The 25,568-nt window shown below is 45.7% G+C and overlaps 1 protein-coding gene across 1 annotated transcript; it reads right to left on the minus strand.

Annotated features, from left to right (window-relative positions):
- Positions 1-2,387: 2,387 nt before the first annotated feature.
- LOC123052164 (LRR receptor-like serine/threonine-protein kinase RPK2) lies at positions 2,388-6,068 on the minus strand. The gene has a single exon (XM_044475267.1). The coding sequence runs from the start codon at positions 6,049-6,051 to the stop codon at positions 2,620-2,622; it is 3,432 nt and encodes a 1,143-aa protein (XP_044331202.1). The 5' UTR covers positions 6,052-6,068; the 3' UTR covers positions 2,388-2,619.
- Between the last annotated feature and the right edge of the window lie 19,500 nt (positions 6,069-25,568).

A 25,568-nucleotide genomic window follows, 5' to 3' on the forward strand; every position in this document is an offset into this window, starting at 1 on the left:
ATGTGTTCCAAATGTGATCAAGCCCTGTTTAGCAACATGATTAGCTTAATCACAGAGGGTTACTGTAGCATGATCCTCAGGGTGTTACAGTCTTTCATTGCGGGGTAGCCGTGATTTTTTTTTTAATTTCCGTTTGCACTGTAGCTGCGATATTTATGTTGTGTGGCACGTGTGATGGTTCAATGCGACCGGACGACAATCACAGCTGCATCCTGGCCCCGCATTCCCACCGATGCGGCGCCTTCCAACCTCTTGCCGTCGCAGCCCCCGTCTATAAAAAGCCGGGACCGGCCAGCCGTCAAACGTCACCCCCTCCTCCTCCTCAGTCCCCCGTCTCGGTTTTCCACCACCGCCCCGGTCCTGCCCCGTCGCCCCTTCTCTTCTCGATGGCTTGCTCCGGACCTGATAGTGGCGACAACTGATCTTGGTCGTCGACTCTCTCGTGGCCGCAGGCGGAGTTGAGCCACTTCGGGTTGCTCGCTCCACTGTTGGCGCGGTTGCCGAAGGATTGGCACATCACCACCGACGGATACGTGATGTTGGGGCCCGGCGCAACACCGGATCAGCTCCACTCCCACGCAAAGTGAACGAATTCTAACGCCGAGCATGTTGCAACACGACGGGCCTGTTTTTTAGGGTTTTTTCACCGAGAAAACCGTAGAAAATGCATAGAATGTCATAAATGAACGAAACTTGATATGCATGCTGGCCATGTTGATGCCATTGTGTCGAAACAATTTGGGTGCGTTTGGTGAAGGTGAAAAAACGTGATTCGAGACTTGTCCTACCGACAGACCCTAGAAAATGCTGGGTTTTAGGGTTTTCTCACGTCAACACGCGTCACATCCGACCTGTGTTTTAGGGTTTTCTCACCTTGAAAACCTTAGAAAATGCTGGGTGTGTTTGGTGCCATGCATAAACTGACATATAATTTTGCCAGCGGGTGGGCATGCCCATGGTAGCCTCCCACACAAAATTTGAACGAATTTGGACATCGAACACACGTTGCGTCACGTCCGGCCCGTGTTAAGGGTTTTTTCTCCGAAAACCCCTAGAAAATGCGTGAAATGTCGGAAAACAACGAAACTTGGGATGCATGTTTTCCATGGTGTTGCCTTTGTGGTGGAAAAAAATTGGGTATGTTTGGTGCAGGTGAAAAAGAAGTGCTTCGAGACTTGCCCTATCGGCAGACCCGAAAGGTCCTGGTTGAACATGGTATATTTGTTGCCATGCACAAAATGACACCAAATCTTGGGAGCATGTAGATTGATATTAATTTGTGTTCAACATCAATTGTTGTGAATTTGTTAACAAATCTAGAATAAGTGTTCAAGTTTATAAAGTTTTCATACACAATTTAAAATTCTAAAACTGTTGACAAATTTCAAGAAATGGTTAGGATATAAGAAAATGTTAATGTTGATTGATAATGATGAAAATTGCAAATGACCGAAGCATTTAAATTAGTAAAATATACATTGAAACCACACACTGAGTAGTCAGGGTACATTTTCGTTTGTTCCTTGAAACACGGCTCATTATTAGTTTTGCATTTAATTTAATTTTTTTTCTAAGGACCGACATGACGACTCATGCGACGAGAACCTGTACATCATGCGTACAGACAACGTGGAAATGGATCATCCATCCATCTCATGCATGCGGACTTTTCCTTCATTGATTTACTGAAACGCGTTCATCTTTTGTATTTGATATTTTTTTGTTTGCGTTAACTGTGTGTGTTTAACGTCACGCGCGTGACTCGTTTTGTAACACGGGGATGAGAACGTGTTTTACAAAGAAAAATAAAAAAAGAATAAAACCAAAATATAAAATAGCCAAACAAAGAAAAAACGACTGAGAAGATGGACAACAAGAAGGTTAAGAGAAGTAACTAGGCATGACATGGTAGCTGTCCTAGTTGGTTACACCGTGTGCAATTAAACTAAGAGGTTGTGAGGGCTGTGCGCTGGTCTGTGTACGTATACATACAACTTGTATACAAAGGTAGCTATACATTATGGTCAAATGATGATACTGCCCTTATACGGTTTGTGAGGGGGGTCTACCGAAGCAAGGCTCGAATCAGTAACACAAGACACAAATGTGTCAACTTTACCAAAAAGTTGCATATTCTTCTTGCGGTTCCTGGTTGGTGTACATAATGTCTACATGCTGAATTGATTGCTAACATCAACACATTTCTCCATATACAAGTTTAGCAAACGATGAGAAATATATTCATACCAAAACTTTAGCAGATGATGTGCACACACACACACACACACACTGAACATGCTACTTTGTGGATGAGGACATCAAAATTTTGTGGATGCATTTATCAATATCAAGACACTGAACAATCTTGTAAACGATACAATAAGATGGAGTCAGCCAATCGTGAATCAAATCTTTAGAACTATGATTGTTAATTTACATCTGCTTGTCATATCTGCAGATACAGTAGTTGGCAATTAAGTGGAGAACTATATTATACAAAGCTGGGATCTACAAGATAAAATCTAGTTAAGCAATTGATTAGAAGAAGAAAAATCATCAAGGGGCCCAAGTTACAGTTATCTGTACCTTCTACATGTTCAGTATGTGAACCATGCGCCCTCATCGGTGTTCACGTATTGGAGGCTGGAGTTGCTTTAGTCGTTGAACAACTAGCTTCATAGTTGGTCGTATAGAGAGCGATTCAACGGTGCACATCACTGCTAAATGCAACACCTCTACCAAGTCATCATGCGGGCCCACATCCCACAATCCATCGACGAAGAAATCACGAGCACGGCCTTGACGGAGCAGCATGCATGCCCAGGCAACTATGTTAAACCCATTACCATAAGGAGAAAATGATGGATCCAAGGCCTTCTTGTCTGATATTAGCTCCATCAGTACAACACCATAGCTATAAACATCGGCTTTATCTGAAACACGGCATGTCATAGCATATTCTGGAGCAACATATCCAAAAGTTCCAGCTACGCCAGTGGTTGCATGGGTTTCCGAATTTCCCAAGAGCCTTGCCAGTCCAAAGTCTGAGAGGTAAGCATTATGGTTAGTGTCCAACAAAATATTGTTTGGTTTCACGTCACGATGAAGGATCCTAGGAACACAAGTGTCATGCAGATAAGCGAGTGCTTTTGCAATGTCCAGAGCAATCTTGTGCAGCCTCTTCCACTCTACTGGTCTCTTTGATCTCTCTTGTATGAATCTCTCAAGATTTCCTCCAGGCAAGTAGTTATATATGAGAAACATTTCAGATTCACCAAGATGGTAGCCTACCAAGGTAACAAGATTAGGATGTCTTAATCTCCCAAGAGTTTTGATCTCGGCATGGAACTGTTCCAATCCCTGGAATCTCCCAACAGAAAGCCTCTTTATAGCTACCAAGACTCCAGGTGAAATTTCAGCTTTGTAGGTGGCTCCAAAACCCCCACTTCCAATGCAATTGCTTGCGTTGAAAGTTCCAGTAGCTCGAACAACAGTCTCATAAGTGATCGGCACTCCGATTTCTTGGAAGATTATAACTTCCCTTCTTCCAGATGATCGAGCTGACATAAAGGGTGCGCACTTTCTTGTGTAAATAAATAGTACAATCAGAGCAAGAAGGACTGAAACAATGGCTGTTGCAGATGTTATCGAAGCTATTTCGATCGCATTGAATGAACTGCTTCCTCCTTGGTTTTGTGGATCCACAGGCGCTGTGTCGTTGTCATATGAATTCAGATCACGACCCTGCTGACCAGCGGAGGGAACAGCCAGGGTATACGTGTGACAAGATTGTAGCAAAGGATTTCCAATAATGCTGTCACATCCAACTGCACTGCTATTTGTTGGCACTGGACCAGACAAATTGTTGAATGACATGTTAAACGTGGTAAGAGATGCCGCATTGGCAAATTCGGCCGGTATCTTCCCAGTAAGTTTATTATTATCAAGGAGGAGGGCAGTGAGATTTGTCAAGTCTGCGAGTGCATGAGGGATCTCTCCGGAGAGGCGGTTTGAGGACAGGTCCAAAACCTTCAGAGACTGCAGCTGATTAAAATCATTTGGAATAGTTCCATTTAGAAGGTTATGACCCAAAGAAAGTAGCTCCAAATGTGGTAAGTTCTTGACAGAAGTCGGAATTTCACCACCAAGCTGGTTCCTACTCAAATCCAAGCTGATAAGATAATTCAACTGTCCAATACTTGTTGGTATCAAACCAGAAAGGCGGTTACCAGCAACACCAAGAACAACAAGAGAACTGCACAATGATCCAATCTCTACAGGGATACCTCCTGTTATCAGGTTGTTGCTAACGTCCACCATGAAACCCCTTGAACTGTTGCACTTATTGAATAGGCCAGGTTGCAACTCACCAACAAGATTATTCCCATCAGCAAGGAAAGCATAGGACCCCTGCATTCCCAGCTTCTCGGCAGCAATCGGCAAGGATGTCACTGTTCCAGTAAAATTGTTCTGGGCAAAACTATGGCAACTCGTCAAATCCGTAGCCATGACTGCTGAAGATGAAAAGAAGCCTGCCATCGCCTGATATGCAAAGAAGGAAGAGTATTCTGACGCCAGGTCATCAAATTGGAGCTGAGATGAAGGGCAATCCTTTGAGAGAAACACTGGAATCGAGCCAGACAGTCGGTTTCCGCTGACATCAAACACATCCATGCAGGGCACAGGAAGTGATGCATCAACTGAACCTGTTAACTTGTTCGAGCTCAAATTCAGGAACTTCAGATGCTTGCAGTCCAACAGCCCTTTAGGAATTCCACCAGAGATTAGATTCTCTCCCAGGTTCATCATCTCCAAGCTCTGGCAAGAAGTCCAGTTCCCCGGCAACTCCCCCTCCAGTGTAGCCCTTGGCGCCCATAACACCCTCAGCTTCGGCAACGCAGCAACAACATCCGGAATCCCTCCCTCGAAATAGTTGTAGTCCTCAACATCCTCACCATCCGATGCATTCAAACCACCAACCAGCGCATAAGGATTGGACAAGACTAGCACTGAAAGTTCAACACAACCACCGAGCTCCGCTGGCACAGGGCCGCTCAGACTGTTCCTCGACACATCCAAAGCCCGCAAACTGCTGAGGCGTCCAATCTCCGGCGGGATGACGTCATCCAGCAGGTTGGAGGAGAGCAAGAGCGCCTCCAGCTTGCTGCAGTTCCCCAAACCCCGGGGGATGCCGCCGACGAGGAGGTTCCCAGAGAGATCGAGGAACTGCAGGCTGCGGCAGCCGGCACCGCCCAGTTCGTCGGGGATGGCGCCGCCCAGGCGGTTGGAGGCGAGCGAGAGGCGCCGGAGCACCAACAGCGAGCCGAGCGCGGCGGGCACGGAGCCGTTGAGCTGGTTGTAGGCGAGGTCCAGCGTCTGCAGCGCGGAGCAGGCGAGCGACGGCGGGATCTCGCCCTGGAGGCGGTTGCCGGAGAGGTCGAGCACGAGGAGGCGGCGCAGCGACCAGATCGCGGAGGGGAGCGGGCCCGAGAGCGCGTGGGAGGGGAGCGCGAGCACGCGGAGGCCGCGCAGCGCCGCGACGGACGGGGAGAGCGCGCCCGCCAGGCGGCGGCCGGGGGAGGAGGAGACGTTGAGCGCCACGACCTCGCCGGACGCGCCGCAGGACACGCCCGGCCAGAGGCAGTGGTCGGCCGACGACGGGGACCAGTCGCGGAGGAGCCCGCCCGGGTCGGCGGTCACGGCCCCCTTGAACTTGAGCAGGGCCCCCCGCTCGCCGCCGCCTCCGGCACCAGACGCCCGAACGTCCGTGACGAGCAGCAGCAGCAGCAGCAGCAGCGTGGGTAGGGTGTGGGAGAGGAGGGTGGCCATGGGACGCGGCGGCGGCGGGTGCCGCCGTCGCAATGGAGCGGGACAGTGGGGGAGGGTCGGGGCCCGGTGCGGGAGCACGGCGGCGGGGGCCTCGGCTGGGAGTGGGACGAAGCTCCGCGTCGCGAGCCGTCGGGTGGTGGGGGTGGCGTGGGGTTTGCTTGGGTTGGAAGCTCGGGGCATGTGGGCGAGCTGGGCGCAGCGGCCACACAGTAGCACTGGCATTAGCACTAGCACGGTGCGACCGTGTGGGGTGACTGTGGTTGGCACTTGCGGTTGCCAGGGGAGGGAGACCCTGGTTGGCTGTCCCATTGACTCTGGTTGCCCATTTTGGCTGCGCTGCTTGGATGGCCCCAGGCTTTTTTTTATTTTAGGGGATTAACGAGACCTGTTCCTGGCAAAAAAAAAAAAATGGTTTGTTATTTGGGCTAAGTGTATTTCAGTTCAGGTAATGGAAAGGGGTCAGCCCGGTTTGAAAAAAGTTTGGGCTAAGTTGGTTTCCAGGTAGTGCGTATAAAAAAAAAATGAGCTTCCAGTTACTCCACATTACCGTGATTTTTCATAGAGTCGAAATAAGATGAATTTAATAATCAAATTCAGGGCATTTTGGGAAAAGAAAATGGTGACTGAATATCATGTGGGGAGCCTAAATGGGATTTGCCCACAACAATGGCTTATGTGCGTTGGTATGTAGAGGGGCATCGTGGCCTCGTGGGATATAGTGGTGCATAGACAAAGTGGCAAAGTTGTGGGATATCCCCTTTTCTCCTACGTGCATATGCACCCATTGTCGAAATACACATTTCGAAAAGTTGAAAAATTCGGAACAAAAATCCCGCGTGTATATCCGGACATTTTATGTCCGTTCACAAGGTTTCGGTGAAAAACGACGTTGTTTGTGGCTTGTGTAAAAAAGACAATTTCTGATGCTTCATTCTAACTATTCACGAGGCATTTCTTTATCTTTTTTACACAAGCCACAAAAAATGTCGTTTTTCACCGAAACCTTGTGAACGGACATAAAATGTCCGGATATACCCGCGGGATTTTTGTTCCGAATTTTTCAACTTTTAAAAATGTGTGTTTTCGACAATGGGTGCATATGCACCTAGGAGCAAAAAAAGCCGCGTCCCAAAGTTGTGCATTATAGACAACGACGCTTGAATGTGTCCATATCTGCATGTAGTATAGTGGGCGTGGTTGCCGCCGAGACAATAAGCATTGGAGATAGAACAAGAAAACACGTGATATTTATTAGATATTAGTAAGGACATGTGGTGATCCAATGATATTGTCTTAATGCCTCAAAGAATGGCATGGAGAAACTAGAGTTTTAAGTGTCATCACCACTCATTGCTACGAAAATAATAATCATTCACATTCTTAGTGATAGACATATGTTTCACGGTTCTTAGTATAGATATATGGCAAAAGTGACATGTGATACTAGCATATGATAAGAGTATGTTAGCCGGTGAACCCATCCCCAGGTGGAGAATTTCTGCGCTGAAATAACTCGTGGACTGACTCCGCATTTGCATGGCCCGGTGACACGTATGCCACCGGCACAATCCAGGAAACCACGACAAAGGAGAGCTCTGGTCTCTAACCCTAGAAGAAGTGTGCGGCTAGCCAAGGGCAGAGGGTCACACGCCACAAAACAACAGTCAATAATCATCAGAATACTCTGCTTGGCCAACGAAGGAGAGATCATCAGCGATCAAGCCCTAGAAGCGTACGTCGAGCTCCTCAAGAAACCCCTCTCGGACTCCCACATAGCAGCGATCCTAGCACTGTTTGGGTGGGAACCATCGGTGCTCCCCCTCATGGAGCTGCCGGATGGAGTGGAGGCAGGCCTCTAGGCCTGCTAAGGAGGGTGGATTTTTGGGCCTTTCTCATGGCGACACAACCTCTTAACTACTGGTGTGGAACGTCTGGGGACTAAACTCTCCGGCACGTAGGCATCCTATCTACCAAGTGATCAATTCAGCGAACCCTAGCATTTTATGCTTCCAAGAGACTAAGATGGAGAACATAATGGTGGAACTTGTGAGGCAATGCCTTGGAAATAAATTTGAAAGTTTTTACTATTTGCCTGCGAGGGGTACTAGAGGAGGCATCCTCCTTGCTTGGGATGCGACGGTGGTGCAGTTGTTGAACCCGCATACCACAACTAACACGCTAACGGCGGTGGTCAAACCTGTGGATGGCCCGGAGTGGTGGATCACTGGGGTATACGGCCCGCAGGGTGATAGAGAGAAGATAGAGTTTCTTCAGGAGATCGTGGAAGTGCGCGAACTGCTGGCAGGCCCGTGCGTGCTCGTAGGGGACTTTAACCTCCTGGTTAACCTCGAGGACAAGAACAACGCGCCAATTAATAGGTGAATGATTCCAGATTCCGTGCAAAACTAAACCAGCACAAGCTTAAGGAGATCCACCTAAATGGGCGGAAATTCACGTGATCGAATGAAAGAGAGAGGCCGACCCTTGAGAAGATTGATCATATCTTTTGCACCAATTCATGGGAAGAGGATCACCCCTTGAATTTCCTCGTTGCATTGGGTTCTGTGATATCGGACCACTGCCCTCTCCTTCTAGACCTCGAGGCAGAAAAAGATTCGGCAAGCGCTTTCTCTTCGAGGCTTTCTGGACCAAAGATGATGGTTTGTTAGACACGGTCGTAGAAGCGTGGAACTCCATCTCATCTGTTGGAAAACCCATTTTTTGTGCTGGATAACAAGCTAAGAGTGACAGCCAAGAAACTTCAAAGCTGGAGCGACAGGTGGATAGGCAACATCAAAGTACAAATATCCATAGCTCTGAAGGTCATCGCGCGGCTAGACGTGGCCATGGACTTGAGGCATCTGATAGAAGGGGGAATCGCACTAAGGAGAACCTTGAAACACAAACTCCTAGGCCTTTGCTCGCTGGAGCGCTCCATTGCACGACAGAGATCTAGACTACTATATCTGCGCCAATACCTATTTTTTTTCAACAGCATGCGCGCCATCGGACCAGGAAGAACATGATCCTCACTCTCAAGCATGAGGATCAGATCATTACGGGCCAGGAGGAGATTGCCGAAGTGGTGGATGACTTTTATGACAACCTCTTCGGGCATGCACCAGCAAGGGCACATTCCTTCGACCTAGACAAACTGGACGTGTCGAGCAAAGACCTGGAACACCTCGAGAGGCCATTTCTACCACAAGAAGTGGAGCGGGTAGTAAAAGCAATGCAGCTGGACAAGGCACCGGGGCCAGATGGTTTCACTGGCAGATTCTACGCTACATGTTGGCACATCATAAAAGATGATTTCATGCATGCTTTGGACATGTTCCACCGCACTGATATGAGAGGCCTAGGTGCAATCAATAAGGCCATTGTCACTCTACTGCCCAAGAGGCCTGGCGCCACAGAATTGAAAGAATTCCGGCTGGTGAGCCTAATCCACGGGGCCATCAAGATCTTTGACAAGGTGCTTGCGGACAGACTTGCGGAGGAGTTGCCAACCATTGTGGGAGTGCATCAGAGCGCTTTTGTCAAGGTAAGACTACCGCATGACAATTTCATGCTAGTACAGAGCACGACACGTAAGCTACATGCTACGAGACAATCTTCACTAATGCTCAAGCTGGACATCACCAAGGCGTTCGACTCAGTACAATGGCCATTCCTCATCGAGACACTGTCGAAGCTTGGCTTCGGCGGCAGATGGGTCAACCACCAAGATCACAGTAAATGGTATACCAGGGAGGAACATTTACAACTGCCAGGGGTTACGCCAGGGCGACCCGGTATCCCCAATGCTTTTCATCTTGATCATGGAGCCCCTCAAGAAAATGTTCGACCTTGCCACTTCAAGAGGCCTCTTGTCCGCCCTTGCAAGAATAGGAATGAGGCAAAGGATATCTATGTTTGCGGACGATGTGATGATCTTCATCAAGCCGCATGAAGTGGAATTAAGGACTTGCTCGGGAATTTTAGAGATGTTTGGAGAGGCATCGGGTCTCAAGGTCAATCTTCTGAAGAGTGCGGCAATACCCATTCGTTGCTCAGGTGACGACATAGCGACAGTCCAAAGCACCATGAGATGCCAAATTGGATCCTTCCCATGCAAGTATCTTGGCTTGCTATTAACACTCAGAGAGCAAAGGGCATCGCAGTTACATGATCTGGTGGACCAAATGGCCGCGCGCCTGCCCACTTGGCGCGCAACATCCCTGCCCAAGAGTGGTTGCCTGCTGCTGGTGCAGTCCGTCTTGTGCGCAATCCCGATTCATGCGATGATGGCACTGGACATCCCACCAAAAACACTTCTAGCAATGTCGAAACTCTGCCGGGGATTTCTTTGGTGTGGAAAAGATAAGGCAAATGGTGGAAACTGCGCAGTAGCTTGGGACACCGTATGCACGCCCAAGTGGGCAGGAGGACTGGGACTTCCGAATCTCGGGTGGTTGAACTGTGCTATGCAGGCAAGATGGCCATGGTTGCAACATACTGACCCTTTGCGGCCGTGGAGCGAATTCCAAATCAATGTGCCTAAGGAATCCATGGACCTGTTCAGGGCAGCTGCCAACACGACTATTGGGAACGGATGCACGGCCCTGTTTTGGGAAGATCGCTGGCTCCAGGGCTACCGGGTGTAAGAACTTGCGCCAAAGATATACAGCGGCGTACCAAACACGATCAGAACGACGAGAACCGTACAAGAAGCCCTAGTGCATGGGTTCTGGACGCGAGACTTTGGTCTTGAGCTGACGGTGGAACAGCTACTCAAGTTCTTCGATGTATGGGATCGCACATCCATGGTCCATCTGCACAATGAGGTCCGAGATACAATTTTTTGGGCGTGGGAGAAGGACGGATGTTTCTCAACAAGATCAGCATATATATGCCGCTAAGTTCTGGGGCAAAGAAGTCTCCCTGACTGCATCCTTCACATGGAAGTCGCGAGCCCCCCTCCGATGCAAATTCTTCTCCTGGCTGGCCATCAAAAATAGGTGCTGGACGTCTGATCGACTAGCACGAAGAGGTCTCCCCCCACCAAGACAAGTGCCCGTTCTGTGATCAACAAGATGAGACGATAAACCACCTACTCCTCCAGTGCATTTTCTCAAGACAAATGTGGACGATTTTAGGCATGGCGATGGAGTCGCCCTCGTATGCGCCCACCCAGCAGGACGTCCTGACCGAGTGGTGCACCAGAAGGACAGAAAATTGATTCTCGGACAGGGATAACAAAACGATCTACACGTTGGGTATGTGGACACTATGGAAACATCGAAACGCCATCGTATTCGACGGTGCAACGCCCTCCCTTCCGCGGGTCATCGAGACAATACACTCAGAGTGTACGAACTGGAAGCGCGCGGGATTAATCAAGGACGACCTCGACCATTTCTTAGTGGAGCTAGCTAGGTGGATTAACATGAGAGTAGGGTAGGACATGTTGAGCCGGTTGTGGGCGGGCAAAGTAGTGCTTGCTTGTAATCACATCTGCTTGTGGAGGGTTTCTTTAACCCCTTTCCTTCTTTAATAGATGATATGCACTCTCGTGCATATTCCAAAAAAAATGTTAGCCGGTGATTTTTTTTATCCGTGTTGATATGGTTATGTAAATAAATATTTGTCAAATCATGCTCGTGATTTACCTACTGAATTTTAGATTTTATTTTGTAACCGTGTATTATTTTGCCAAAGAAAACATAATTTTATTTGGTAAGTCAAAAAAGCGAAACAATTAAGACGGTTTTTAAGAAAATTCGGTGGAAAAAACGAGATATGAGGAGAAAATCAAAATGAGAGAGCAAGAAGGGACGTACGTAAGCTTGGACTAAATATTTTGTCTAGCAGAAAAGAAAACCTTATGTCTTGTTTAAGTAGTATACTTCTTATAGATCACTAAAGTAGTGATTTAAAAAATCTTATATTTTGGTGCAGATGTAGTATTAGAGATTAGAGAAGAAGTTTACGGGTTTTAAAGAACCTTCGATTTTATAAAATGTTGAGAATTGAAAATACACACGTTTTTATAAATTATCTGTGAATTATGAAAATATCCGTGGTTTCGAACAATGTTCATGCATTTGAAAAAAAAATTGTGAACCTAAAATGTTCACGAACCTCAGAAATATTTGTGAAACATTCACAAGCACCGCGTACGTGAACTTCTGTACCCAGCCGCAAAACTTGCGAAATCCAGTCGAAAAGCGGGTCCGTCGGCTTTCCGCTTCCTTGCCTTTCGTCCCCGTCCCACGCCGGCCGGTGCTTTCTCACCGTCGCCTCCCGCGCTAACCAACCTCTCGCAAGCACGCACCCGCTCTCGCGCCGTCAATCTTGATCTACCGCCCGTCTGCCGCCACGGCCGTGTCCAAACGCGGCCACGTCCCTGCCTACCACGAGCGATGCGCGCACGCGCTCCGCTCCTCGCCGGTGCGGCCCCTCCCCACCCGTTGCTTTCCCGCCGAGGGGCTCGGAGTTCCGAAAGCGACGGGGGCCGAGACCCGAGAGCCCACCACACCACCTCGCATACGGGCGGCGTGGGGCCGCAGGGCCGGCAGGCAGTGGGCTGGGTTGGTGGTTTCCGGTGGCGCTCTGAGTGGGGGCCTGGGGCCAGTCAACGGCGGCGATGGCCAGTCAAAGCTGCGGCTCCGGCAGCGGTAGTGGAGCACGCGCGGGGATAGATAAGGAGAGAGGGAGAGAGTGCGGTGCGCGGTGGTGGTGACCGGTGTGGTGCGGCGTGGATCCGGCGTGTTTTGCGCGCTAGGGATGAGTAGATTTTTCAAGCGAGGGTGACGCCGACGGGGCATGGAGCTGAGTCAGCTCCGAGGAAAAAGCTCCGGCCGCCGCCTCCGGCAGCCTTTTCCGGCCGCGCTGCGTTTGCATGCGCGCGTGCTGGGCCGGCCGATCAGCCAAGGAAGAATGGATTAATAATAGTACTAAAAACAAGCGAGGGCAACGGGTGTATCAGGGATGTTTTTCTCCGTGTTAGGTGACTGGCTACGTCGCTAGTGATGGACGATAACATTGTTCTTGACGGCAAGGCTTCGAGTCTAAGCTCCGGTTGCTTGTCCGCTTTGGAATAAAGAAGCGCAAAAGTGGTGGTGAGCAGCCACCAGCGGTGTGAAGCGACTCAACTTTTTCGGCGGCATATCCAAATCGGAGCAACCATCGATCCCTAATTGGTGTCTTGATCTTTTGACGAGAGGTCATTGATATTTGTAGGAGGAGACTGTGACGGTCCTGACAACACCGATTACTAGACGATGTGTTTATGCATGTAATTATTGGTGGTGTTGGAAGCCCATCAACTTGATCATGAAGATCTGCAAGCGACAAAAACAAGCAGAATTCAAGATATGCAATCCGAATCGCGGATAAAAGATGGTGTTAGAGTTTTATATATATTCTTCACCTAGGTAATTTTACGATCGTTTCATAAATAAATTACGTTTGAAATAAAAATAGTTACATTCATCTTGATTCACTACATAAAATTTGGCATAAGAAAACAAAAAATAGGTCATAAGATTGGAAAAAATGCATTTTATGTATATTTTACACTATATTTTTATGTTTGTAATTAAATTATTTTTTACGGTGACTATATATTTCCTTACGATCTATTTTTATGTATAAAATAAGACAAAATTTACGGAATGTAAAATTACGGTGCATTGCTATTAAAATAGAGGGGGTGAAGAAATAACTATTCCTTATTCAGGGTGACGAATAGTCAATCCCTATATGTGTGTGTGTGTCCATGTATTATTTGTATTTTTCGTATTCTATAAAGGCTATTCTGCATATTGTACCACACTTGTACCTGTATGTAGTGACCCGACCTCAAATGGTCAAGTCTCTGTGCTTCAGTGTCATCCCTGGATCGGTAATGCTGACACACACAGTACTAGAAGAATTTATAACAGAGTAGCAATCACACACTTATTACATCGAATGTCTCAAAAGAGAACTTATTACAATAAATATGGCTTAAGGCCATCTAAAAACGATAACAGCGGAAGGCTTGGAAGATAAAGTGAGTCCATCAACTCCAATGGCATCACTGAGTGAAAGACCACGACCTATGGCTCCTTACTCGTCGTCTCAAAAGTTCGCAACATGATACGTTGCAGCCCGAAACGGGTCAGCACATGGAATATGCTGGCAAAGTAACACAAGAGAGTAATGAACAGAATAAATGCTATCACTACATGCATATATGGCTGGTGGAGGCTGTATGGTTAATATGTTTTGCGAAAAGCCCATTTTTCCCTACAACAAAGGAATATATTTATTTAAACTATCATGGTAGTTGTTAAACATTGAGAAGGTTCCTCCAACTCAATCCCAATTAAGCATCATCATTAAACCCAATCAAATTATATTAAGAGTGATGAGATCAACGTGATAATCCAAGAACCAGATACTCAAGATGTCCATAACCGGGAACACGGCTAACCATGATTAGTTTATATACTCTGCAGAGGTTTGCACACTTTTCCCCACAAGACTCGAATACATCCATGGTCGGAGATTCGAGACACAGTCTTTCTGAAGCATTAACTCTCTACTCTGGATAGACAGTACCACCTACAACCCACTATCTGCTAGTCTACCTCTTCAAGAGCTTCACGCAACTTACTCAACTATGCCAGAGCCCATATTGGCTTGTGGCTGCACACGGAAGTTTCTATCATTGATAATCTTATGATCCCTTTGAGCCTGGGTGGCGGGCCGTAGGATGATCACACGGGTCCTCCGGGATATCCTAGGACAACACTGGATTCTCCAGGTGCCCACTAGCAATCCACCCAGATGTGTATTTAAGTAGCCACCTTAAGTTGAACCATTAATTAACAAACTCACATCTGTCATGGATGCACTCAACCCAATCCACGTCTACGAGCAATAGCATAGCAATATAAGCAACGTAGAAGTAACTCCCAAGGGTTTGATAATAACAGGTGAATAGGTAATACCTCATCTACTTCCCAAAATCCACATGTTAATCAGATCCTAACCATGCAATTGCTTGAGGATTGATCTAATGCAATAAAACTGGGTAGTAAAGAGGTATGATCAAAGTGATACTTGCCTTGCTGATCATCCGCAAAACCTAGAGACTCGTAGTAGCACGCTTCACACTTCGGGTACTCTATCGCAAACAAACAATAACACACATAAGCAATCAAGCAAAGATGCACGGGTAAAACTCAAATAAGAAGATCTAACCAGAAAGTTCAACTTAAGAACTCCGGTTTGCAAAAAGAATCAAATCAAACGAAGCAACGAAACTCAAACTGCGAAAGAAACAAGATCCGTTTAATAATCTGGACTTAGGTCAAATTTTACAGAAGCAAAATCTTGTTCAAGTTGGTTAAACAGAAAGAGGGCTTCGAGACGAAGATCTAGGCGCTTGAATCGCCTGATTCCGATAAACGAGCGAAAAGTTATACTAGAACAGAGATTAGGGCAGAAATCATGATCGAAAATAATCACGAAAAAACCCTGGAAAAAGAAAACTGACGAACAGGCTAACGAGCGAATGTTCGCTGTCTTCGGTTAATGGGTGAAAACCGTTCGTTAAAACGAACGTACGAACGGACGTTCGCTAAGTAAATAAACCAAAAAAACCGAACCGATCTAGGGTTTCGAAAAAAAAACGATGGGTTTTCCGACGAAAACCGGCGGCGGCGGCTACCTCGTCAGCGGCGGGGTTGGTGGTGGCGGCAGCGAGCGGCTCCGGCGACGGGCTGCGGTGGCGAGGCTCCGGCGGCTGGCGGCGGCGGCGGATCGGGGCTGGCACTAGGGTTCGGCGGGGCTGGTGGGCCTCGGCGGCTTATAAGGCCGGCCGGGTCGGAGTCCTAGTCGGGCACGGCCCGACTAAGTCGGTTGACTTTTTTTTAAATAATTCCGAGCAGAAAAATGAAGAAAAGAAATACTAAACGGACTCCAAAAATCCTGAAATAAATTTTCCCCGTCCTCTAAAAATCTACCGGACAAGGTGAACATTTATTTGGGCCTCTAATGCAATTTGGAAAAACACATATTTTTCCTAATTCACATAAAATAGCGATAAAAACTCCGAATAAAATCTTATTTGATTTTAATATTAAATCTCCAATACTTCTTTACTTTGGGGAAGTCATTTTATCTCCTCTCTTTTATTTTTCATAAAAGAAATATTCGAAGATAAAATAGTTAAAATCAAACGATCCTCTTTTCAAAATTTGAGAAACTCAAATATGAAAATAACGAAATCCCCAACTCTCTTCGTGGGTCCTTGAGTTGCGTAGAATTTCTAGGATCAAGCCAAAATGCAATAAAATATGATATGCAATGATGATCTAATGCATAACATTCCAAATTGAAAATTTGGAATGTTACAAACCTACCCCCCTTAAGATGAATCTCGCCCTCGAGATTCGAGTTGGCTAGAAAATAGGTGAGGGTGATCCTTCCGTAGGTCTTCCTCTCGTTCCCAGGTGGCTTCATCCTCGGTATGGTGGCTTGATACGTCCATTTTGCATCATGCTTTTATATCGATATTTATTGCATTATGGGCTGTTATTACACATTATGTCACAATACTTATGCCCATTCTCTCTTATTTTACAATGTTTACATAAGGAGGGAGAATGCCGGCAGCTGGAATTCTGGGAGGAGCAAATATTAGAGACCTATTATGCACAACTCCAAAAGTCCTGAAACTTCACGGAAGTTATTTTTGGAAATAAAAAAAATACTGAGCGGAAGAAATACCAGAGGGGGCCCACACCCTGGCCACGAGGGTGGGGGCGCGCCCCTCGTGGGCCCCCTGTTGGCCCTTCGGTGCCCATCTTCTGCTATATGAAGTCTTTCGTCCGTAGAAAAAATCATAAGCAAGCTTTCGGGACGAGACTCCGCCGCCACGAGGTGGAACCTTGGCGGAACCAATCTAGGGCTCCGGCAGAGCTGTTCTACTGGGGGCACTTCCCTCCGGGAGGGGGAAATCATCGCCATCGTCATCACCAACGCTCCTCTCATCGGGAGAGGGCAATCTCCATCAACATCTTCACCAGCACCATCTCCTCTCAAACCCTAGTTCATCTCTTGTATCCAATTCTTGTCTCTAAGTCTGGGATTGGTACCTGTAGGTTGCTAGTAGTGTTGATTACTCCTTGTAGTTGATGCTAGTTGGTTTATTTGGTGGAAGATCATATGTTCAGATCCTATATGCATATTAATACTCCTCTGATTGAAGGAAATATGCCCTAGAGGCAATAATAAAGTTATTATTTATTTCCTTATATCATGATAAATGTTTATTATTCATGCTAGAATTGTATTAACCGGAAACATAATACATGTGTGAATACATAGACAAACAGAGTGTCACTAGTATGCCTCTACTTGACTAGCTCGTTAATCAAAGATGGTTATGTTTCCTAGCCATAGACATAAGTTGTCATTTGATTAACGAGATCACCTCATTAGGAGAATGACGTGATTGACTTGACCCATTCCGTTAGCTTAGCACCCGATCGTTTAGTATGTTGCTATTGCTTTCTTCATGACTTATACATGTTCCTCTGACTATGAGATTATGCAACTCCCGTTTACCGGAGGAACACTTTGTGTGCTACCAAACGTCACAACGTAAATGGGTGATTATAAAGGTGCTCTACAGGTGTCTCCAAAGGTACTTGTTGGGTTGGCGTATTTCGAGATTAGGATTTGTCACTCCGATTGTCGGAGAGGTATCTCTGGGCCCACTCGGTAATGCACATCACTATAAGCCTTGCAAGCATTGTGACTAATAAGTTAGTTGCGGGATGATGTGTTATGGAACGAGTAAAGAGACTTGCCGGTAACGAGATTGAACTAGGTATCGAGATACCGACGATCGAATCTCGGGCAAGTAACATACTGATGACAAAGGGAACAACGTATGTTGTTATGCGGTCTGACCGATAAAGATCTTCGTAGAATATGTGGGAGCCAATATGGGCATCCAGGTCCCGCTATTGGTTATTGACCGGAGACGTGTCTCGGTCATGTCTACATAGTTCTCGAACCCGTAGGGTCCGCACGCTTAAAGTTACGATGACAGTTTTATTATGAGTTTATGTATGTTGATGTACCGAAGGAGTTCGGAGTCCCGGATGAGATCGGGGACATGACGAGGAGTCTCGAAATGGTCGAGACGTAAAGATCGATATATTGGACGACTATATTCGGACTTTGGAAAGGTTCCGAGTGATTCGGGTATTTTTCGGAGTACCGGAGAGTTACGGGAATACGTATTGGGCCTTATTGGGCCATACGGGAAAGAAGAAAAAGGGCCTCAAGGGTGGCCGCACCCCTCCCCTTGGTCTGGTCCGAATTGGACTAGGGAAGGGGAGCGCCCCCTTCCTTCCTTCTATTTTTCCCTTCCTCTTTTCTTATTCCATATGGGAGGTGGAATCCTACTAGGACTAGGGAGTCCTAGTAGGACTCCACACTTGGTGCGCCCCCTCCTAGGGCCGGCCTCCTCCTCCCTTGCTCCTTTATATACGGGGGCAGGGGGCACCCCAGAGACACAACAATTGATCCTTGAGATCTTTTAGCCGTGTGCGGTGCCCCCCTCCACCAAATTACACCTCGATAATATCATTGCGGAGCTTAGGCGAAGCCCTGCGTCGGTAGAACATCATCATCGTCACCACGCCGTCGTGCTGACGAAACTCTCCCTCAACACTCGGCTGGATCGGAGTTCGAGGGACGTCATCGAGCTGAACGTGTGTAGAACTCGGAGGTGCCGTGCGTTCGGTACTTGATCGGTCGGATCGTGAAGACGTACGACTACATCAAACCGCGTTGTGATAACGCTTCCGCTGTCGGTCTACGAGGGTACGTGGACAACACTCTCCCCTCTCGTTGCTATGCATCACCATGATCTTGCGTGTGCGTAGGAATTTTTTTGAAATTACTACGTTCCCCAACAGTGGCATCCGAGCCTGGTTTTATGCGTTGATGCTATGCACGAGTAGAACACAAGTGAGTTGTGGGCGATATAAGTCATACTGCTTACCAGCATGTCATACTTTGGTTCAGCGGTATTGTGAGATGAAGCGGCCCGGACCGACATTACGCGTACGCTTACGCGAGACTGGTTTCACCGTTTGGAGCACTCGTTGCTTAAAGGTGACTGGCGGGTGTCTGTCTCTCTCACTTTAGTTGAACCGAGTGTGGCTACGCCCGGTCCTTGCGAAGGTTAAAACAACACCAACTTGACAAACTATCGTTGTGGTTTTGATGCGTAGGTAAGAACGGTTCTTGCTAAGCCCGTAGCAGCCACGTAAAACTTGCAACAACAAAGTAGAGGACGTCTAACTTGTTTTTGCAGGGCATGTTGTGATGTGATATGGTCAAGACATGATGTGATATAATGTGTTGTATGAGATGATCATGTTTTGTAACCGAGTTATCGGCAACTGGCAGGAGCCATATGGTTGTCGCTTTATTGTATGAGATGCAATCGCCATGTAATAGTTTTACTTTATCACTAAGCGGTAGCGATAGTCGTAAAAGCAATAAGTTGGCGAGACGACAACGATGCTACGATGGAGATCAAGGTGTCGCGCCGGTGACGATGGTGATCATGACGGTGCTTCGGAGATGGAGATCACAAGCACGGTGCTTCGGAGATGGAGATCACAAGCACAAGATGATGATGGCCATATCATATCACTTATATTGATTGCATGTGATGTTAATCCTTTATGCATCTTATCTTGCTTTGATTGACGGTAGCATTATAAGATGATCTCTCACTAAAATTTCAAGATAAAAGTGTTCTCCCTGAGTATGCACCGTTGCAAAAGTTCTTCGTGCTGAGACACCACGTGTTAATCGGGTGTGATAGGCTCTACGTTCAAATACAACGGGTGCAAAACAGTTGCACACGCGGAATACTCAGGTTAAACTTGACGAGCCTAGCATATACAGATATGGCCTCGGAACACAGAGACCGAAAGGTCGAGCGTGAATCATATAGTAGATATGATCAACATAGTGATGTTCACCATTGAAACTACTCCATCTCACGTGTTAATCGGACATGGTTTAGTTGCTTTGGATCACGTAATCACTTAGATGATTAGAGAGATGTCTATCTAAGTGGGAGTTCTTAAGTAATATGATTAATTGAACTTAAATTTATCATGAACTTAGTCCTGATAGTATTTTGCAAATTATGTTGTAGATCAATAGCTCGCGTTGTTGCTTCCCTGTGTTTATTTTTTGTTCCTAGAGAAAAATTATGTTGAAAGATGTTAGTAGCAAATATGCGGATTGGATCCGTGATCTGAGGATTATCCTCATTGCTGCACAGAAAAATTATGTCCTTGGTGCACCGCTAGGTGACAGACCTATTGCAGGAGCAGATGCAGACGTTATGAACGTTTGGCTAGCTCAATATGATGACTACTTGATAGTTTAGTGCACCATGCTTAACGGCTTAGAATCGGGACTTCAAAGACGTTTTGAACGTCATGGACCATATGAGATGTTCCAGGAGTTGAAGTTAATATTTGAAGCAAATACCCGAGTTGAGAGATATGAAATCTCCAACAAGTTCTATAGCAAAAAGATGGAGGAGAATCGCTCAACTAGTGAGCATGTGCTCAGATTGTCTGGGTACTACAATCGCTTGAATCAAGTGGGAGTTTATCTTCCAGATAAAATAGTGATTGACAGAATTCTCTAGTCACCATCACCAAGTTAGTAGAACTTCGTGATGAACTATGGTATGCAAGGGATGACGAAAGTAATTCCCGAGCTCTTCGTGATGCTGAAATCGACGAAGGTAGAAATCAAGAAAAACATCAAGTGTTGATGGTTGACGAGACCACTTCAAGTGTTGATGGTTGACGAGACCGCTAGTTTCAAGAAAAGGGCAAAAGGAAAAAGGGGAACTTCAAAAAGAACGGCAAGCAAGTTGCTGCTCAAGTGAAGAAGCCTAAGTCTGGTCCTAAGCCTGAGACTAAGTGCTTCTACTGCAAAGGGACTGGTCACTGGAAGCGGAACTACCCCAACTATTTGGTGGATAAGAAGGATGGCAAAGTGAACAAAGGTATATTTGATATACAGATTATTGATGTGTACTTTACTAGTGTTTATAGCAATCCCTCGGTAATTGATACTGGTTCAGTTGCTAAGAGTAGTAACTCGAAACGGGAGTTGCAGAATAAACACAGACTAGTAAAAGTGAACAAAGGTATATTTGATATACAGATTATTGATGTGCACTTTACTAGTGTTTATAGCAACCCCTCGGTAATTGATACTGGTTCAGTTGCTAAAGAGTAGTAACTCGAAAACGGGAGTTGCAGAATAAACAGAGACTAGTAAAAGGCGAGGTGACGATGTGTGTTGGAAGTAGTTCCAAGATTGATATGATCATCATCGCACACTCCCTGTACTTTCAGGATTAGTGTTGAAACTAAATAAGTGTTATTTGGTGTTTGCGTTGAGCATGAATATGATCTGATCATGTTTATTGCAATACGGTTATTCATTTAAGTTAGAGAACAATTGTTGTTCTGTTTACATGAATAAAACCTTTATGGTCATACACACCAACGAAAATGGTTTGTTGGATCTCGATCGTAGTGATACACATATTCATAATATTGAAGCCAAAAGATGCAAAGTTAATAATGATAGTGCAACTTATTTGTGGTACTGCAGTTTAGGTCATATTGGTGTAAAGCGCATGAAGAAACTCCATACTGATGGGATTTTGGAATCACTTGATTATGAATCACTTGATGCTTGCGAACCGTGCCTCATGGGCAAGATGACTAAAACGCCGTTCTCCGGAACTATGGAGAGAGCAACAGATTTGTTGGAAATCATACATACAGAGGTATGTGGTCCGATGAATATTGAGGCTCGTAGCAGGTATCATTATTTTCTGACCTTCACAGATGATTTGAGCAGATATGGGTATATCTACTTGATGAAACACAAAGTCTGAAACATTTGAAAAGTTCAAAGAATTTCAGAGTGAAGTGGAGAATCATCGTAACAAGAAAATAAAAGTTTCTACGATATGATCGCAGAGGTAAAATATTTGAGTTACGAGTTTGGCCTTCAGTTAAAACAATGTGAAATAGTTTCACTACTCAAGCCACCTGGAACACCACAGTGTAATGGTGTGTCCGAACGTCATAACCGTACTTTATTGGATATAGTGCAATCTATGATGTCTCTTACCAATTTACCACTATCGTTTTGGGTTATGCATTAGAGACAGCTACATTCACGTTAAATAGGGCACCATCAAAATCCGTTGAGACGACGCCTTATGAACTGTGGTTTGGCAAGAAACCAAAGTTGTCGTTTCTTAAAATTTTGGGGTTGCGATGCTTATGTGAAAAAAAATTCATCCTGATAAGCTCAAACCCAAATCGGAGAAATGTGTCTTCATAGGATACCCAAAGGAGACAGTTGGGTACACCTTCTATCACAGATCCGAAGGCAAGACATTCGTTGCTAAGTATGGATCCTTTCTAGAGAAGGAGTTTCTCTCGAAAGATGTGAGTGGGAGGAAAGTAGAACTTGATGAGGTAACTGTACCTGCTCCCTTATTGGATCACAGAAATCTGTTCCTGTGACTTCTACACCAATTAGTGAGGAAGTTAATGATGATGATCATGTAACTTCAGATCAAGTTACTACCAAACCTCATAGGTAAACCAGAGTAAGATCCGCACCAGAGTGGTATGGTAATCCTGTTCTGGAGGTTATGTTACTAGACCATGACGAACCTACGAACTATGAAGAAGCGATGGTGAGCCCAGATTCCGCAAAATGGCTTGAGGCCATGAAATCTGAGATGAGATCCATGTATGAGAACAAAGTGTGGACTTTGGTTGACTTGCCCGATAATCGGCAAGCAATTGAGAATAAATGGATTGTCAAGAGGAAGACGGACGCTGATAGTAGTATCACTATCTAGAAAGCTAGAATTGTCGCAAAAAGGTTTTCGACAAGTTCAAGATGTTGACTACGATGAGAGTTTCTCACTCGTATCTATGCTTAAGTCTGTCCGAATCATGTTAGCAATTGCCGCATTTTATGAAATCTGGCAAAGGGATAAACAAAACTGCATTCCTTGATGGATTTATTAAAGAAGAGTTGTATATGATACAACCAGAAGGTTTTGTCAATCCTAAAGGTGCTAACAAAATATGCAAGCTCCAGCGATCCATCAATGGACTGGTGCAAGCATCTCGGAGTTGGAATATACGCTTTGATAAGTTGATCAAAGCATATAGTTGTATACAGACTTGCGGTGAAGTCTGTATTTACAAGAAAGTGAGTGGGAGCACTACAGCATTTCTGATAAGTATATGTGAATGACATATTGTTGATCGGAAATAATGTAGAATTATTCTGCAAAGCATAAAGGAGTGTTTGAAAGGAGTTTTTCAAAGATAGACCTCGGTGAAGCTGCTTACATATTGAGCATCAAGATCTATAGAGATATATGAAGACGCTTGATAAGTTTTTCAATGAGTACATACCTTAACAAGATTTTGAAGTAGTTCAAAATAGAACAGTCAAAGAAAAGAGTTCTTGCCTGTGTTACAAGGTGTGAAATTGAGTAAAGACTCAAAGCCCGACCACGGCAAAAGATAGAAAGAGAATGAAAGTCATTCCCTATGCCTTGGCCATAGGTTCTATAAAGTATGCCATGCTGTGTACCAGATCTATTGTATACCCTACACTGATTTTGGCAAGGGAGTACAATAGTGATCTAGGAGTAGATCACTGGACAGCGGTCAAAATTATCCTTACTGGAATAAGGATATGTTTCTCGATTATGGAAGTGACAAAAGGCTCGTCGTAAAAGGTTACGTCGATGCAAGTTTTGACAGTAATCTAGATGACTCTAAGTCTCGGTCTAGATACATATTGAAAGTGGGAGCAATTAGCTAGAGTAGCTCCATGCAAAGCACTGTAGACATAGAAATTTGCAAAATACTTACGGATCTGAATGTGACTGACCCGTTGACTAAAATTATCTCACAAGGAAAACATGATCACACCTTAGTACTCTTTGGGTGTTAATCACATAGCGATGTGAACTAGATTACTGACTCTAGTAAACCCTTTGGGTGATGGTCACATGACGATGTGAACCATGGGTGTTAATCACATGGTGATGTGAACTATGCATGTTAAATCACATGGCGATGTGAACTAGATTATTGACTCTAGTGCAAGTGGGAGACTGAAGGAAATATGCCCTAGAGGCAATAATAAAGTTATTATTTATTTCCTTATATCATGATAAATGTTTATTATTCATGCTAGAATTGTATTAACCGGAAACATAATACATGTGTGAATACATAGACAAACAGAGTGTCACTAGTATGCCTCTACTTGACTAGCTCGTTAATCAAAGATGGTTATGTTTCCTAGCCATAGACATAAGTTGTCATTTGATTAACGAGATCACCTCATTAGGAGAATGACGTGATTGACTTGACCCATTCCGTTAGCTTAGCACCCGATCGTTTAGTATGTTGCTATTGCTTTCTTCATGACTTATACATGTTCCTCTGACTATGAGATTATGCAACTCCCGTTTATCGGAGGAACACTTTGTGTGCTACCAAACGTCACAACGTAAATGGGTGATTACAAAGGTGCTCTACAGGTGTCTCCAAAGGTACTTGTTGGGTTGGCGTATTTCGAGATTAGGATTTGTCACTCCGATTGTCGGAGAGGTATCTCTGGGCCCACTCGGTAATGCACATCACTATAAGCCTTGCAAGCATTGTGACTAATAAGTTAGTTGCAGGATGATGTGTTATGGAACGAGTAAAGAGACTTGCCGGTAACGAGATTGAACTAGGTATCGAGATACCGACGATTGAATCTCGGGCAAGTAACATACTGATGACAAAGGGAACAACGTATGTTGTTATGCGGTCTGACCGATAAAGATCTTCGTAGAATATGTGGGAGCCAATATGGGCATCCAGGTCCCGCTATTGGTTATTGACCGGAGACGTGTCTCGGTCATGTCTACATAGTTCTCGAACCCGTAGGGTCCGCACGCTTAAAGTTACGATGACAATTTTATTATGAGTTTATGTATGTTGATGTACCGAAGGAGTTCGGAGTCCCGGATGAGATCGGGGACATGACGAGGAGTCTCGAAATGGTCGAGACGTAAAGATCGATATATTGGACGACTATATTCGGACTTCGGAAAGGTTCCAAGTGATTCGGGTATTTTTCGGAGTACCGGAGAGTTACGGGAATACGTATTGGGCCTTATTGGGCCATACGGGAAAGAAGAAAAAGGGCCTCAAGGGTGGCCGCACCCCTCCCCTTGGTCTGGTCCGAACTGGACTAGGGAAGGGGGGCGCCCCCTTCCTTCCTTCTCTTTTTCCCTTCATCTTTTCTTATTCCATATGGGAGGTGGAATCCTACTAGGACTAGGGAGTCCTAGTAGGACTTCACACTTGGTGCGCCCCCTCCTAGGGCCGGCCTCCTCCTCCCTTGCTCCTTTATATACGGGGGCAGGGGGCACCCCAGAGACACAACAATTGATCCTTGAGATCTTTTAGCCGTGTGCGGTGCCCCCCTCTACCAAATTACACCTCGATAATATCATTGCGGAGCTTAGGCGAAGCCCTGCGTCGGTAGAACATCATCATCGTCACCACGCCGTCGTGCTGACGAAACTCTCC

This window comes from Triticum aestivum, chromosome 2D (genome assembly GCF_018294505.1).
Source record: "Triticum aestivum cultivar Chinese Spring chromosome 2D, IWGSC CS RefSeq v2.1, whole genome shotgun sequence".
In the NCBI taxonomy this organism is placed as follows: domain Eukaryota; kingdom Viridiplantae; phylum Streptophyta; class Magnoliopsida; order Poales; family Poaceae; genus Triticum; species Triticum aestivum.

Bases quoted from the DNA above. Each gene is read 5' to 3' on its own strand.
- LOC123052164 (XM_044475267.1), bottom strand. From the start codon at position 6,051: ATGCCAGTGCTACTGTGTGGCCGCTGCGCCCAGCTCGCCCACATGCCC.